This window comes from Corvus brachyrhynchos, unplaced genomic scaffold (genome assembly GCF_000691975.1).
Source record: "Corvus brachyrhynchos isolate BGI_N302 unplaced genomic scaffold, ASM69197v1 scaffold312, whole genome shotgun sequence".
Classification (NCBI taxonomy): Eukaryota; Metazoa; Chordata; class Aves; order Passeriformes; family Corvidae; genus Corvus; species Corvus brachyrhynchos.
Genome location: NW_008236640.1, coordinates 186935 through 203320, shown reverse-complemented (window position 1 = coordinate 203320; position 16386 = coordinate 186935). Strand labels below are relative to the sequence as shown.

Below are 16386 nucleotides of genomic sequence, written 5' to 3'. Positions count from 1 at the left end.
TACAGCTGGGGGAAGGGATGGGCAGTGAGAGGGCTTGTCTTCCCAAGTCAGTGTTAGGAAGGATAGCACCCTGCTTTCCTGGTGTGGCTTAACACCTGCCTGCCCACAGGAAGTGGGGAATGAATTCCTCACTTTGCTGTGCCTGTGTGTGTGGCTTTTGCTTTTGTTTTCTTAAACTGGCTCTATTTGAGCCTGTGAATTTTCTCACATCCCTCCCCCTCCCAGTGCCAGGTTGTGGAGGTGGAATGGAGGAGGGAGTGGCCCTGTGGTGCTTAGGAGCCAGCTGGGGCTAATCCATCCCAGCAGAGCTGCAGTGGCCTTTCTCTGCCTGGGGATGTTGGGTCTTGGTACTCCTGTCATCTTCCTCACAGGAGGGGGTGCTGATGTGAAACTACAACCATTCCTGTGTATTTTTTTAAAAAATCAAAGTGTTGCCCCAACAATGGCCCTCCCTCCACTCATCATTCCTCAGGCTGAAGGTTGTGCCGCAGACTGGTGCTGGAGGCAATGCTCACTCTGGTTTTACTACGAAAGGCGACAGCCCAGTCCTGTCACTTCAGGCACTGGGTATTTAAGCAGCTTGGCTGCAGCACTGCTCAGCGCTGCAATTAAGCAAGGCCAAAGGGAGGAAATAATAGTTCATTATTACTACAGCATTTTACCACACACTAGAGCAGCTCAGTCCCCAGAGCAGGAGTTTGGCTAAAAGCTTCCAAAAGTGGGACTTGGTTCCAGCTGTGCAGGGTGGCAGCAGGACTACCCCATACCACAACAGGTTAACAATTAGCAGTGGCACCTGCCCAAGAATTCATTCTAATGCACTACAGCAGTCCCATCTTAGCTGTTTTACTTCTTCCCAGTGCAGGAAGGGCTGGAACAGCGTCTCTTTGCAGGAAAATGTCCACATTGTCCTGCAGTTCTACCCTGTCACCAGAGCAACCTGCACTGATCCAACTGCACACTCTGATCCAGTACAGTCTCCTCAGCACAGGACCATGTCTGAATTTCAGAACCTCTTGACACAAATCAAAAGGTGCTCACCTGTATAAGGCCTTTGGGTTGAACTGTAAACAGAGGATCCCTGGTCAGCCAAAACTGCCTGCCTCAATAAAGCCTTGGTCAAAATGTAGAAGTGAGTTTAAACCAATTTGGGAGCAGCTCACTATGTCACATGCTGCCTCCAGACATGACTGTTACAAGAAACAGCTGGCTAGTAGGTGTCTTTGTGACTAGAAAACATGACTGCCAGGGTACAGTCCCATGAAAAAACACTCTTACTTGGAGGTTTCTATGCCTTCTGGAAGATTTGCCATTTTCCCAAAATCTACTGTAAGCCACCTTAATTTCAACAAGCAAGCAAACTAAAGAAAAAAACCCCCAGAACTGTCAACTGTACAGCTGCCAGCTTGTTCTTTCAGAGGTCAATGCCACCTTTTGGACCAATAAATACATTGAGACACTGCTGTTACTTGGTCTGTTCTCAGGCAGTGGTGATGGGTGATTCTCTGCAGAAAGCTGTTCTGATGTCACTGCGTGGTCACAAGCTTGACAATCATCCCGATGATCCGAGAGCCACGGGGGCACATGCACAAATCCATGCTGGGATTCTTGATTTTATCCTGCAGCAGCTGGTCCAGCTCACAGCGCAGCTCTTTCACCAGCTCGGCCACCTAACACACGTGGTCAAACACAAAGGGAAGGGTAAGGCTCAGCTCCAGCACAGCTCTGCAGCTCTCCCAGGCCAGCCCCTCCTTTTCCTCACCTGGTGAGAGGCAGCCACAAACCGTATCCAGCCGTCATCCAGGGAGATGACAAAGTCCCCCTTGAGCAGCTGCATGTGCACCTGGCCGCCCCCGAGCAGCACCAGCGGGTACACGGACACCATGCTGCAGTCCCGGATGAACACGCGGCTCGTCTTGATCTTCTCGTGGTACACCAGGTACGGGCTCTCAAAATGCCTGGTCTGGGACAGGGACACAACAGCCTTGTCAGAGAGACACAGCTCTTCCTGTCTCTGCCCCACAGGCCTCCTCTGCCTCTTCTACAGCTGCAAAGAGCAGCAAATGTGCCTAAAGTGCACCTGCATCACTAACAGACCCTCTCTGACCCATAAGAGCTGCCAACAACTTTGCCAGTTATCCCTTGCTCCTTCCTGCTTCACATGTGAGAAATCAGCTAATTCTCCAGTGCTGACTCAAGCAAGGAAACAAACCAGGGTATGTCCCTGAAGTATCTGTCAACAAATCATGAATACTGAGGAGAAACCAGGGGAGCATTGCAACTGAAACTTTACTTTGCAGGTGTAGCTTAAGAAAACACAAATACGGAGGTTATTGAAGCCACTAGTTCCACCCCAGAGGCTGGAGTTTGTGCCCAAGAGGACACTCCTAACTCAGGAATGCACCATTATTTACAATCCTATCACAGGACTGTTCAATCATTAAGACTTTTTATTTTAAACATCAATAGGGATCCTCACTGTAATTTTAAATACTCAAGCAAAGGTGATTTCTTTTATAAAAAAAGAGCATGCTTTGCAGAAAAAAAGAATCCTGACCTGATAATTCACAGACGAAGGATGAATATGAACATAACCATCATTTTTAGTAACAAACTTCAGCTCTTCTGCTTTTGGTTGCATTTTGACTGCTCCTGTACTGGTCTTCTGGTATTTACCCTCTGGCTTTTTCACCTGTATGGTAAGAAAAAAGGTTATAAAAATCTGCTGCACCAGAAAACCTTTTAACTTTATGTTTTAAATTTTTCACGAACAGAAATTCTGTAGTAACATGTCAAGTCACTGGAGACAGGTACTACACTCCAGGTGCTGTCTAAGCCTGACTTCCTTTGTAACCTCAGCCTTCTAAAAAGGTGTAATTTTAAGTGGCTTCCTAGTATTTGCTGCTGGCTTGTGTGTGACACTGCCATCAGCCTGCAGGAACAGCAGCAGTCTCAAGCAATACAAACTGGAGCTCTGCTCATCTTTTACAGTATAAGCAGCAATCTTTGGCAACCTAAGCCAGGCTCAAGACTGCCACACTGAGCCCAAATGAAAGCAGCCTGTGTGGATGTGCTAGACAGAAGAAGGAAAAATGAAAAAGCATTCTTTTACCTGGACAACATTGGGATACAGTGCAGCACACAACATAGCTGAGATCAGCTTGATGTTCTCTGCATTCGAATTTGCCTGTGAAATCAATAGGGCAGCATTAGGGATCCTACAGTTCAGTGTGTAAAGGTAAAGCCCTGCTCCAGGAATGACTGAATTCCTGAAACTGGTTCACTTTTATAGTTGCACTCCTGTACTTTATAGAGGAGGACAAGTCACTGCTCCTGAGGCCTCAGGCTGGACCTGGGCTGTGTTTCCCCCAGCTGTGAATGGAACAAACTGGCCACCATTGTCCTGGTGCAGTTAGTGCCCAGCTGAATTGTTCTTTGACATCTGGCTACAAAGTGGCTTGCACCCGAGAGAAAGCAAGCACAAGTCGGCCAATGCACAGGAAAATCCTACAACTACCAAACCCTCATCACCCTGATCATCACACAACCCCAGGAGATCTCTGGCCCCAGTCTTTCTGAAGACATGAAAAACTGCAGCAGCATTTGGAAGCACTGAAGAAATGCAGTGAATTACCTCCTCTCCTGTGGCATCCAACACACCATCGCCTCCTTGGGACCACTTCTTCTCAATATCCCTGGCTCTCAATCCCTCCTTCACAAAGCCAATGTCAGAAAGCAGCTCTGCAAACTGCCTCTTCAGACTGGCAATCTCCTACAAACAGACAGAGGGTGGTGATGGCTGCCACACCCAGTGGGACCAGTCTGCCCCAGTGGCTTATTTCCCTCACTGGGACTGCCAGACCCTGTGCCAGGCCACAAACACTGACTTACCTGAAGAACTCTTCCTGACAGAAAGTTCTCCCTGCAGTAGTTGTAGCTTGCTTGAGAGCCCTCTTTGATACTTAAACGCCATCCCTGATTGAGAGGATGGGAGGAAGCCTTTAATAAAACATTTCCACTTGAATTTCAAACACATCCCAAAACCCTGAGAGAGGCTACTGAGTTTTAACTCACCTTATAGGCCTGGAGAAGAGCCAGGTAGTCACTGTTTCCTACTGCAAACTCCAGCTTCTTTTTGTTTGCTTCTTCCCTTTTATCCCATGGTGACACCTAGACAGGCAGTAACAGGTTAGTGTGTTCTTCCCCTCACCACTTGGACAAGCCATTCTAGAGCCACATGGCACATTCTCCTTGGTATTTTCACAGCAGCTCACAGCTCAGAACGGGAGTTTTCCCTATGGACAACAGAAAATATGAGGTATTCAAAGAAGCACTTGATTTAAAAAGCCAAAGTGACAGTGGAGACACAAACTGAGATCCAAAGTGACCTCTGCATTCACAGCTCAGACGTGTCAGCTCCATCATTATCTCTGTTTCACAATTTATTTTACCACTAATTTTCACACCGAATTCAGACAAAATGTCTGCACTTCTTAGCTAAAAATTGAAAATAATATTCAGTTTCTACTGTACATAAACACCATTCTTGCTGCTGCCACATGGTTTTGAACTTCTGCTTGTAACTGGACTGTTTTAACAAGCTCTGCATTAACACATAAAAAATGTAGGCTAAAAAGAATTAAAATACTCAAGTGTAGCATGCTGCAAGTCTCAACAGCATTTTGCTGCTGCACAAAAACACAGCCCTTGGGTTAAGAATACTTACAAAAGGTGACTTAAAGGCCAGGCTGGCTGCTATGGTCAATGCAGGATCCAGGCAGCGGAAAATGGTGCCAAACAGCATGAGTTTGCCAATCCTGACATCCACAGGCAGTGAAGCCAAGTGGTATCCCAGAGGGGTGAGCTTTTCATCCGGAGTTAGCGCTCCCAGGTCCTGCAGTCGCACCTTCGATGCCTGCAAAGACTCAGTCCTAGGGGGCTCGATCAGTCGTGATAAGACAGAGTGAAGACTCTGCTCAGAAAACATCTCCAGAATCTTAATTCTTAAGAGAGGGGGAGGGAACGTGAAAAAGAAAAAACAAAGAAAAAAAGCAGCTTAGTTCCATATACAGGATTAAAAAAGCAAGGTTTTGTAGAAACAAAGAAAAAACCCAACAGAAAACATGCTTTGAAGAGCACACTCCCTAGAAGGGGGCTTATATGGCAAAGCTGAAGTCAGGGAGCAATGTGGAACAGTGAGTCTGTAAGAACAGACTTGTATTTAGCCATGCTATGGTTTGAAATAAAGTTTTTACTGCAAAAATATAATTTGTGCTGCTTTGTTTCCTTTCAGTACAAAGTGTGCAGCAGGGATAGGAAGGCCTCTTGCTTTAACGTTTGCATGATGGTGGTGCTTGATGCAGGTTGTGGCAGGAGCTCCCTGCAGCAAAGGAACAACATCCTGCACGCAGGCTTCTTCAAGAAACACAACAGCTCACCTTAGACACAGCTGCTCCAAGGGCACTCTCTGTATTTCTGGCAGCTGTTGTTTTACAAGCTGATGGTTGTAGTGGTGGCTGCTGAAGAGATGGAAGCAGACGCCCGAGGCCACACGTCCTGCCCGCCCTTTCCTTTGCAGAGCATTGGCCTTGGACACAAAGGTGTCCTCCAGACTTTCCATTCCTTTGCCTGGGTCATACCTACAGGAGAGCAAGAGACAGGCTTGTATTCACAGAGCCACAGAATGGTTTGGGTTGGAAGGGACTTCCAACTTCCAACTTCCCCCTGCAACATGCAGGGACAGTTTCCACTAGAGCAAGTTGCTCAGAGCCCTGTCCAACCTGGCCTTGAACCCTTCCAGGGATGGGGCAGCCACAGCTTCTCTGGGCAACCTGTGCCAGTGCCTCACCACAATAAAGAATTTCTTAATATCCAATCTAAACCTGCCCTCTTTCAATCTGAAGCCATTTTACCCCCTGTCCTATCACCTGCCCTTGTAAAAAGTGAGTATTCATGAGTGCACAGAGAACAGGCTGGAGGCTGAGCAGGCAGATGCTGCCGATTTCTGAATGGATACAATTCCCACCCCTGCACTTGGATCTGAGTTTAGACTGGCTTTCTCCACCTTGTAGCAGCTTTCTACAGACCAAGTTTCCTTCCAGTTTTTCCCAGCTCTTTGGAAATCTCAAGGCATAAAACAGTTTCCCAGCCTACAAAACCCAGAGGAAAGAATGCCAGTACCTTTTCTCTTTCATTTTTCCAGAGTCAATCACATAGACCACGTCATCGATGGTGACAGATGTCTCTGCAATGTTGGTAGAGATGATGATTTTGGTAACTCCTGCAGGGGGCCTGAGGAACACAGACTGCTGTTCTTCACTGGACAGTGAGGAATGAAGTGGATACACCATACACCTGCAAGGACAATAGGACAACATGTCAGGGCATCTCCAGCCTATTCCCTCTTGGGAACAATCTGCCTGCACACACTTGCGCCTCACTAGACACTGTCCAGAGTGTTATTTCTCCTTGTAACAATCCAAGGCCAAATGCAACCACAGCTGAATGTAACTCAGCAAACATTCTGATACAAATCAAGGGCTGAGATTTCAGCAGCCTGGATCATGCAGAGCACAAAATGGAAAGAAAGCACTCCTCACTACAGTCTCGGAGAACTTCAACAACTGACCTTCCTGAGCTGAGGAGGAAAAACAAAAGGAGCAAGACAGTAAGACAGTAGAAAAGGAATTACCCTGACTGGAGTCAGCTCACACATTCAATAAAGCTTATTTATCCCTGGACAAAGGCAGGCTCTGTGCAGGAAACGACTCTTTATTTATGGGTAAAGACTGACACTTTTGGAGCTTTTCTGCCTTACCTCTTGCTGTGCCTGTTATTAAAAAGAGCATTAGACTGAAGCTGTTCATAAAGCATCTTGATTTCTGCTAGGCCAGGCAAAAATATCAACACAGCACCTACATATGTAGATTAAAAAAAAAAAATTAAAACATCACTCAACAGAAAGGATAGCACAATATTTTATTAATGTGCAATTATTGTACCAAAAAAAGCACACAGGCTGTAACAGTCCTTCACAGAAGACTTTCCAAAGTAGACAATTTCTCACCTTCCCTTTCCAATGCATATCACAAGCTTTGTAAGTCAACCAGAAATTTGTTTTTTCAAACATAGTCAGAAACTCTGCATGCAAATCATTAGTTTTGGGCTGTAAAAGAAGCTTCCAAGAATCTTCTTTCATTTATCTCCCAAGGACAATGAAATTACCTGGGGGGTATGAATGTCTGCCAGCAACTATCCATTCCAGCAAGGCTTCAATTAATTCCAGATTAACTTTGTCCAAGTCCATGACAGACATTGTTTTCAACACTGCCTTGCTAACCCCTGGGAAAAGAGAAATAAAACACACAGTAAATCCATGTCTTGTAAAAAACATCTGTGGATGTATGGAACCAGTGTGGCTGCACAACCAGTCACAGCTTAGTTTAAAGAGCACCTGGCTTAGACCTGAAGAGGGCAGATCCATGCTGTGCCTCAAGCAAAGCTGCTCCAGCAAGAACAGATACAGAGAGGAAAGTGGAACTAGCAAGGCCTCTGAAAAGGGATGGAAAGAGACAGTAGCTGAAAATTGTCCATTTTCAGATGCTAAGAACTGGTTTCAGCCAAAGTGTTTGCTGTAGTTTAACAGAACAATGGGTTCTCTTTATTTTTTTTTTTTTAACTGGCAGGAAATTTCTCATCTAGAACTTCACAAGTGCAAAACTCTGAATTACAGACAAGCATTCAGCTTACAGTAGTATGTGCTAATATCCCATGTTCTCTGTGTGCCAATTTACAGAATTTAAGAAGGAGCTCACCTTTATATCGTGTAAGGAGCTGCTTCAGAGTTAATTTCTGGTCTGGGTCTGAATCTCTGACCACAGTGTCAGTGGTTTCCAGAAGGCCAGCACGTCTCAGGTCCTCCTCTACTTCTTCAAATGCAGTTCTCTTGTGTCTCCCATTCTGTTCTTGCTTCACCTTCCGCCTGTAGGGACTGCTGTCCTCTAAAACATACCTGGACAGCAGAAGAACATTTCGTGGTGTGGAAAGAAGCCCAACAGTCTCCTTCTAATAATTAACCACAGAGATAGGCTATCAAAAATATTTTTTTGTAAGTCTGAGAGGAACTTTGTATAAACCATTGATAATATGAAGGTCAATGTGCTTTAGAGCTCCAAGAGCGCAGGTGATGGGGGAGATCTGAGAGGATTTACTTTTTAAATACATGCACAGAACTACTGCAGTCTCAAGGTCAAAACTGCAACCTCAACCTCACCACCCAAATACATCTGAGAATATATCATTTCACACCTTGTCATTGCAATCACATCTTCCAGAAAAAACTGCTCCACAGGAAACGTTCGACCTGCAAGGAAACACGAGAATAAATCTATCTACACATGCCACAACAGCATGGAGAAAAGAGGAAAAAGACCAACGATTATTGTAATTTCATACAGGTTATTATGACACACACTGGCTTCACAGCTCTCATCTACACTGCACTCTTCAACACAATTTCTGCTAGGACAAACAGTGGGTGTCTTCCAAGCATGGAGTGTTCAAGGTTAGGATGGGGCTTTGAGCAGGGGGTGAAATTAGATGACCTCTAAGGTCCCTTCCATCCCAAACCAGTCTAGGATTCTATGGTAAATGCACAATGCACTCACACAGGCAGAGAAGGGCTGATACACTCATGGGAACACATCCATGTTCCTCTCCTGCCCCATGGCGTAACTCAGCAATTTAAAAGGCACATTTGGCTAAACATGTACACATCCAGCTGGATCCTCTCACTGATCCTTTTCTCACAAGGATACAGGAGAGTCTTCAGCTGTGATGAAACTAACCCAGGGAACCATGTCATGTATACCATATAATGATTGCCTTCTGAGGAGGAAAATTCTGCTGGTATACAGACAGCACAAAAAATCAGCATTTCCAAGTCCTTTCTCTCCTAAATCTCATTAGTCTCTTCCTCTGAGTCCTCAGAATCGTATTTCTTGTACACATCCTCATCTTGAATTGAGAAACACTTTGCAAGAAGAAATATTGAAAACAATTCTCAGAAACAATGAATGGTAATAAAAATGAATGGTTTTCACCTGGTATGTTAATGATTGGACAGGAGTGGAAGTACTGAGAGAAAAGCTCTGCATTCAGGGTGGCACTCATCAGTATAATGCGCAGGTCTGGCCTCTGAGCCATTATATCCTTCAAAACCAGCAGCAGGAAGTCACTGAAGAAAACAAGCAAAAGAACATTTGAATGTCTTCAGTGTTAACTTTCAGAGTCTCTGTTTTTCTCCCCATTCTGTCCACCCTCCTGGTGTCCTCCAGTAACACAGCAACACCATCACAGAAGCATGAGCTTCTCAGAATGGCCTAAGGGAAGGCAATCTGCAAATCTGATTATTTTCTGGTTGTCCCTTACTGGAGTGTCAGGATTACTTAGCAAAACCATTTAAACAACAAAAAGTTTTACAAATTACTTATATTAATGACAACGCAAGAATGTTAGATAAGAAATTAAAGTAACAGGTGATTCCTTTTTGCTCCTCCTCTTCACTGGAAGAGTTACTCAAACTTACCCCCTCTTCCCTGCTCACTGTACTTTTCCCTATACATTTACAACTTTTGTGGCATGACTAAAAGATGGGCCTGAAGTGATTTTAAATGAGAAGGAAGAGGAATCCTTGAGAGACACAAGCCTTTTTAAAAGGCTAAAACACCACCTGAGCTGCAGAATATTGGGTAACAGATAAAGCCTCCTGGAAACCCACTGCACTGCAGTGTTTGACTCACCACTTAATTTACAGGGATACTGACAGACATTATCTTTTGTCTGTCATCAGGAGGTAAGTAGGGTAAAACTGCAGGAGGCTAGAGCAGGATAGGATGAGACTGCCTAGAACCCGTAAAATCTACAGACTGGAAGGAAATGTGAGCACTTGTCCCTTGCTCTGCTGAAGCCTGCACCAGGAGAAAAAATTCCCCAGAAGGCATGTGAAGAATTATGGTATTTGATAAAAGCTGAAACAAGGGAAGTGTAAGAACCAAACAGCTCTGGTTAAAAAGTTACTTAACGCTCCAGCCCCATCCAAAACCTCTTTGCAACACCGCTGCAATGTGAGGGCACACTGGAGGCACAGCAATTTATGAGAGATGTGCTTTCTCACAAGCTGCTGCAGCACAATTTCCTACTGCCCAAAGACAAGAACCTAAACCCAGACTCCTTCCACCATCCCATCTTACTGCCACAGGATCAGTTACTTGCACCTCAGCCACCTTTATCTTTCTGACTACGTTTCTTCATTTTGCTTACAGGGTAGGAGATTATTTACCTTTCTTCTGTTCTTTCGTGAACTTCATCAACAATAACATGAGTGACTCCCTGCAAAGTCAGATCTCCTTCCAGCCTTCTCAGCAGCACACCAGTGGTGCAGTACAAGAGCCTGGTAGCTGAGGACTTGAAGGGGAAGACAAAGCATTCAGTTTACTCTGGGCAAATTAACATAGTGCAAAGAGAATATGTGCTGCTGTAAAGCATTTGGTTTCAGCTCAGTGCCAGGTTTGACAGAGAGGGACCAAGCAAGCCCTGCTGGAGATGGGCTGTTGGACTTTAATTTCTTGTCTGAAACTGAGAACACCTGCTTCTTACCAAGGGGCATTGCTAAATATCAAAAAATCTGTATTGCTTTTCCTGTGGATATTGTTTTCTGACAAACAACTCAGATCTCTCTTCCCAGAAAGATTTGGTGAGTCTCTTTTTTAGCATACTTCTTGGAAAAAGCAATCAGCTGCAACACAGACAAAAGTTCACTTCCAACACAGCAGTTTGGATTCAAGCCCCCATTTCTGTCTGACTGTAGCTGTACCCTTCAGTCTCCACTTGGGAGACACATGGGAATGGCAACAGGCAGAAAAGCAGCCAGTAGCCTTCCAAAGGACAGCAGGATTACTCACACTCTCAAACCCCTTCACCTTGGTCAACAGAAAGCAAACCCACAAGACACAACACTGCACTCCCATTCTGCAAAGTGAACTGTGCAACTTGAGATGAAATAAAATATAGAACGTGGTTCGTAATATTTTATAAAATACAGATTATACACACTTGCTTATCACACTGCATGGCAGGTAGAGGGCAGGGATTCTGTACACTAGAGAAGCACTAAGCAGATTTTAACAGGAGTAAATGAAAACCAGCAAGCAATGCATATGTACCTTTACACTTTCCAGACGGATCTGATATCCAACAGTGAGTCCAATCCTTTCTGTTCTCTCCTTGGCTACACGTTCAGCCACAGAAATGGCAGAGATCCTGCGAGGCTGAGTGCAGATGATGTTTGCAACTCTGCTTGGAGACCCTTGCAATGAAGCATCCAAGATAAACTGAGGAATCTGAGTGGTTTTCCCACATCTGCGCAACAAAATCAGGAATTAATTAAAAACCCCACAAATCCAACATCTTCCAGCCACATAAATTGACTGCATTCCACTGGAAATTTGTTTCATTAGTGTGATCCTTCACATGAAGTTCACCTAGGACTGCTGTTACTGGTCACAGATGAGCCACCACCCCAACCTTTCCGGAACATGGATCATATTTCACATTTGTCTGTGTATACTTTGATACATAAAGTCTGTACGTGCAATCACACTCTTACCCTGTCATGCCACTCACAACAAGAACTTGGTGACTCTCAAGCAAACCCAGAATGTTTTCTCTCTCTTGCCATGCAGGGAGCTTCTGTCTTTCGTACAGCATGGACTGGAAGTGCCTGGAAGACTGATGCACAGAAACAGACAGCACAGCAGTAAGAACACCACTGGGATGGAATAGAACCATCTGAAACAACAGCTTGTCTCTTAAATACTTATTTCTCTGAAGTAAGCAAGAAAAAAGATACTACACTGTGCACATTGTACCTTTCTCTGCCTAAACTGTGCGCAGATTTTAACATTTTCGTTATACAGAGACTTCGCCTGCACATCATACTTTTTGGAAAGCTTCTTCTTCAAGTTCACATAACTCTCATTCTCCACAACAACTTGTTCAGGCTCTTCATCCTCCTCCTCCACTTCTGCCACCACCTCTTCTTCCTGAGGCTCGGACACTGTTGAGGCTTGAGACAGAGAGTGTAAAGTTTTGTTATTAGTAAGGAACGGGCAATGCAGGAAAGAGAGACGTGGTCCAGCAGCAATCCCAACAAAGAACCTTGTCAGACTGGGCCTGAGGGTCTGCAGGACTGTTTCTGAGATGCACTTAGCTCAATGCTACCAGCAAACCTGCCCTCACCTCACCAAACCAACCACAGCTTCTCCAGCCCCATCCCACTTGTCCCTACCCCTGCACTGTGGTCTGGGTGGCCACACAGTGAGCCAGGATGGTTAAGTGGTTTGCCTTCCTGAATGTTTTCCATGTGCCTCAGCTCAACTCTCCAATATACCACACGACCACTTCTATGCAGCACAAAACTTTGATGGTAGCACCAGCTAAAAAGTTAGTGTAGTTTTAATTGTTAAGTCATTGCCAAGTACTTTTAAACCAAAGCTGAAACTGGAGGTACTTTGGTGCCTCTGCCTGTCAACTGAAGCAGGATTTGCTCAGACTGTCAGCCAGCCCTTGAAAGTTTTAAGGCTACTTTCATCTAAATATGGTATTTTATAGCATAAGGAATATTTTATAACTCAAGAAAATTATTTGGAATCTCAGTTTCTGGAACAAAGCTGTCTTTCTGCAGAGCTGTTAAAAGAATGGAATACTTTGTCTTACTGTAGCAAAAACACAATTTGTCACATATTTACATGCTCTACAGCTCAATGCAGTTGTTCTTGAAAACTGTCCTGAAAAAAGCTTGCCTTAGATAAAAGTAGTTTTGGAACTGAGAGCTCGAAAGTCACCTTGCCACAAGTGATGCAGCCTCAGCTCTCCCCCTGTGAAATCAACTTGTCTGCACCAGCATAAATAAAAATACCTTGAACAACATTCTATAACCACTTGTCACATTTGCTTAGCCTTAAATCCACCTTTTTAAGTTAATTTTGAGGAGCTGTTGGTAATTTAAAGTAATCTAAAAAAAGAGGTTTCTGAATTGATGAGTAGCAGATGCAGCAGAGCTTGCAAATAACCTTCCCTGTTCCCTTCCAAGCACACTTCTCTGGTCCATTCTGGTGAGCTCACATCTCTCAATGCTTTCATTGATTGTGTGGCAATGGGCATCACTCACTCTGCCAAACCAAACTCTGTGCTCCTTGAACTCAGTTCTGGCCAGCACAAAACCTCTCTGCTGCAGCTTGATTAGAGAAGGAACTTCCTGAGGCACAGACAGATCATGGATCGGGCTCACCATATGACTTTAATCTCCAGAAACAGATTTGGAATAGATGGCTGACCTGGGGGCTCTGCCTTGTGTCTCTCTCTTTTTCTTTTAAATCTGACTGTTCTTAGCCCAGAAACCATAAAGGAGATTTGGTGTACCTTCAGGTTGTTGATTTGAAGCAGGTGCACTCTCTGTCTGTGGCTTTACCGGAGGTGCTGCCGGCAGGCACACAGGAGGAACACTGAACTTGTGCTGAGTATTGCTCAGTAACTCACTGACCTCGTGTTCATCTTCCAAGCAAGTCACCAAGGTGTACACCACTGGCTCATGAGACTCTGCAGCTGCCAAGGCCTTTCCAAAGAGGAATTCAGCAATGTGCAGACGACAAGCAAGAGGCAGGCTCTCATCAGTGGAGTAAAATGCCACAAGAGGTGCCTGAAGAGGATACTTGTTTTCGTCAGGAAATCTTACTTCAAGTTCGTATATGGGACCATCACTGTGTCTGAGATGAGCATCATCTACAGAGTTCTTGGATGCGTTTAGTGGATGGTCTGGAGGGAATTCATGTCTAAATCTGCATTTTGAACCAAACCTGCAGCCTCCTTGGAGATAAAATTTACATATTTCCTTTGAAGTCTGTTTTGCTGTGTCCCTTGTACCTTTTTGTTTAGATTTGCTGAGCCTGTGTGCTAGGTAGTCCAATTCCAAACTAAAAGTCCAAACACGATTTTTAATCCTTTCTACAAATTTTTCTCCATAGATTGACCGGAGAACAAAAGCTTCTTCTTGCCTCTGTTCTAAACATTCCTCCTGACTGGCTTCAGCAGCTGCTGCAGAAACCTGCATCTTCTCTCCATACCTTTCAGAGAAGCACTGCAACAGCAAATACTCCAATGATGCCCCAATATTACCATTGCAGGATCTGAGCACTGCCCTGCAGCGCTCACAGTCAAAACCATACCTGCACCAAAACAGAGAAAACAGGGCAACAACTGAGTGAGAGGTTCATATGAAGCAAAATAATCACAGATCTGCTTGATTAGGCTCACAGTAAGGGAGCGTGTATGGCACTGCCTCACATCTCAGAATGTAGCATGTAATAGTTACAGGGTTAGATTTCCCCACTCAACTACAGAAATTAAACTCTTCAGAAAAAGCTGTCACATATAAAATGCTCCCAAACAAAGCAAAAGTATTGAATAAATATTCACATCTGAGTAAAATGGATGAAGAACACTTATGAGGTTTTGAAATATTACCTACTTGGGAGAAACATACATATAGCAGCAATGCTCCCTGACCTTTCCTAATATCTGTTTCACTGTATAAAAGAAAGAATGGAAAACCTCACTGGAAAAGACTGGAGAGATTTATTTTCATAAAATCATTATTTTAAATTCACCTAGTTGAGCATTAAATTTGTAGGAGATACCAGCTCGTCAATTCTGAACACAGAACCTCCCCAGGGTCAAGAGGAAGTCCAGGCCCTGAGGGCTTACAGAGTATCAAGACCAGTGATCTACCTCTTCAGGATACAAATTATTCACTAAAATCACCTGGAGAGTTTGTGCACAGCAAATGAAGACACTTCACTGTCTACAATTCCATGCTCAGCTGGCTCAGCAGACAACCTTGGCACTACATCAGAAGATTCCTGTTCCGTTGACCAGCACTGTTCATCATCGAGGTAATCAGGCTCATCATCATCTTCTCCAGCTACACTGATAAATAGAGTTATCAAGTTAAAATGAAACAAAATTAAACTGTTGAGTAGGCATAAAACTCTGCCTTTGGCATTTTAAATCCTTCATTTAAAAGGAAGACTTGGCTGTCCCTTCCCCAGAGTTAATAACAAAACAGAATAACAGAACAAAGCAGAGTCAAAACCATAGGATTTGAAATATAATTTAAAGTTAAGGGAAAAAATACTGTTCTCATTTATAACAGTATGCCTGCTAAAGCATGCTCATCTAGAAGAGCTGGAGTAGTGCCTCCATTTAAACTAACTCTGATTCAGGAGCCAGCTCCTGCCCTTGCAGCTCTTGAAGAAGTTCTTTCACTCTTCTCTGATTCTCTGATGTCATGTGTATGGTCTGCAGAGGCATTCTTGCTTCAGCTCTCTGTTTCATTTGCCCTCCTCTTCTGGCAGGGGCACTTGATCTAAAAATTAAAACAGGATATAGCCATGAGTTATTTGCCTGGCTCAAATGATCTTGATTGAATTGGGATGTTAAGGCCCAAATTTGTAATTCAAAACGGGAAAATCAAAATAAGAGAAATCCATCAACTACAGATTATTCAGCTGGATTTACTCTTATGTGACCAGGATTTGTGTGTCTTTATCTGTACACACTATGCATATACGTATTGCATCCTATGTCAAATCCAGAATTATTTACTAAACACTTTGCTAGGTAAAGCTGTCCTCAGACCACAATACAACCACATATTCCTAAGCTAGATGGGGCAGAACACACACAGGATACTAAATTAATTCTAAACTGCTCATTTTCCATGCCCCAGCTTCTGTTTTGTAATACACAAAAATTAATATCCTGCGTTTGTGTGTTCTGACCAAAAGTGTCCTGAAATTGCTTTATGACCAAAGAAGATAATCAGAGGTTCTAATCTTTAAAAAATAAAACACTTTCCTACATATAAAATGTATAAAACATTAATCAAAAGAGATATGTAAAAACTGCTTCATACTGAAACACCTTCATCACCCTTTCACTCTTCTCTATATTCAAACACGTCCAAAAACCAGCCCCAAATGTCTACAATCCAACAAATGCCAACATCCAAAAGAGTATCCCAAATGCCCCAGAGTACCCCAAACATCTCTATGCCAATCCCCCCCAAATTAACAGAAATACCTGGATTCTAGCCTTGGTTCCTCAAAGAGACAAAAATCATCTCCATCGTCCCAAATTTTGGTCGAACATTTCCTATTTCCACCAAGTTGAGGCTTATTTGAATGGCCACTGCTGCCTCCTCGTCTTCCACTGCCTCCTCTCCCTCTTCCTCCTCCTCTGTTGGGTTTTCCTCTTTTCCTCCCTAACCAA

At 44.0% G+C, this 16386-nt stretch overlaps 1 protein-coding gene across 1 annotated transcript; it reads right to left on the bottom strand.

The window, feature by feature from the left end:
* Positions 1-624: 624 nt before the first annotated feature.
* Positions 625-16382, bottom strand: DHX57 (DEAH-box helicase 57; the record flags this gene model as incomplete). Its single annotated transcript, XM_008644391.2, has 23 exons — positions 625-1670; positions 1763-1963; positions 2558-2692; positions 3113-3187; positions 3635-3772; positions 3892-3975; positions 4075-4170; positions 4727-5003; positions 5439-5639; positions 6181-6354; positions 6818-6914; positions 7225-7341; positions 7815-8011; positions 8308-8362; positions 9102-9235; positions 10340-10464; positions 11223-11418; positions 11666-11787; positions 11928-12124; positions 13480-14282; positions 14878-15042; positions 15329-15481; positions 16198-16382. Coding segments are annotated over 23 exons (4071 nt in total), but the record flags the coding sequence as incomplete, so codon positions are not given.
* Between the last annotated feature and the right edge of the window lie 4 nt (positions 16383-16386).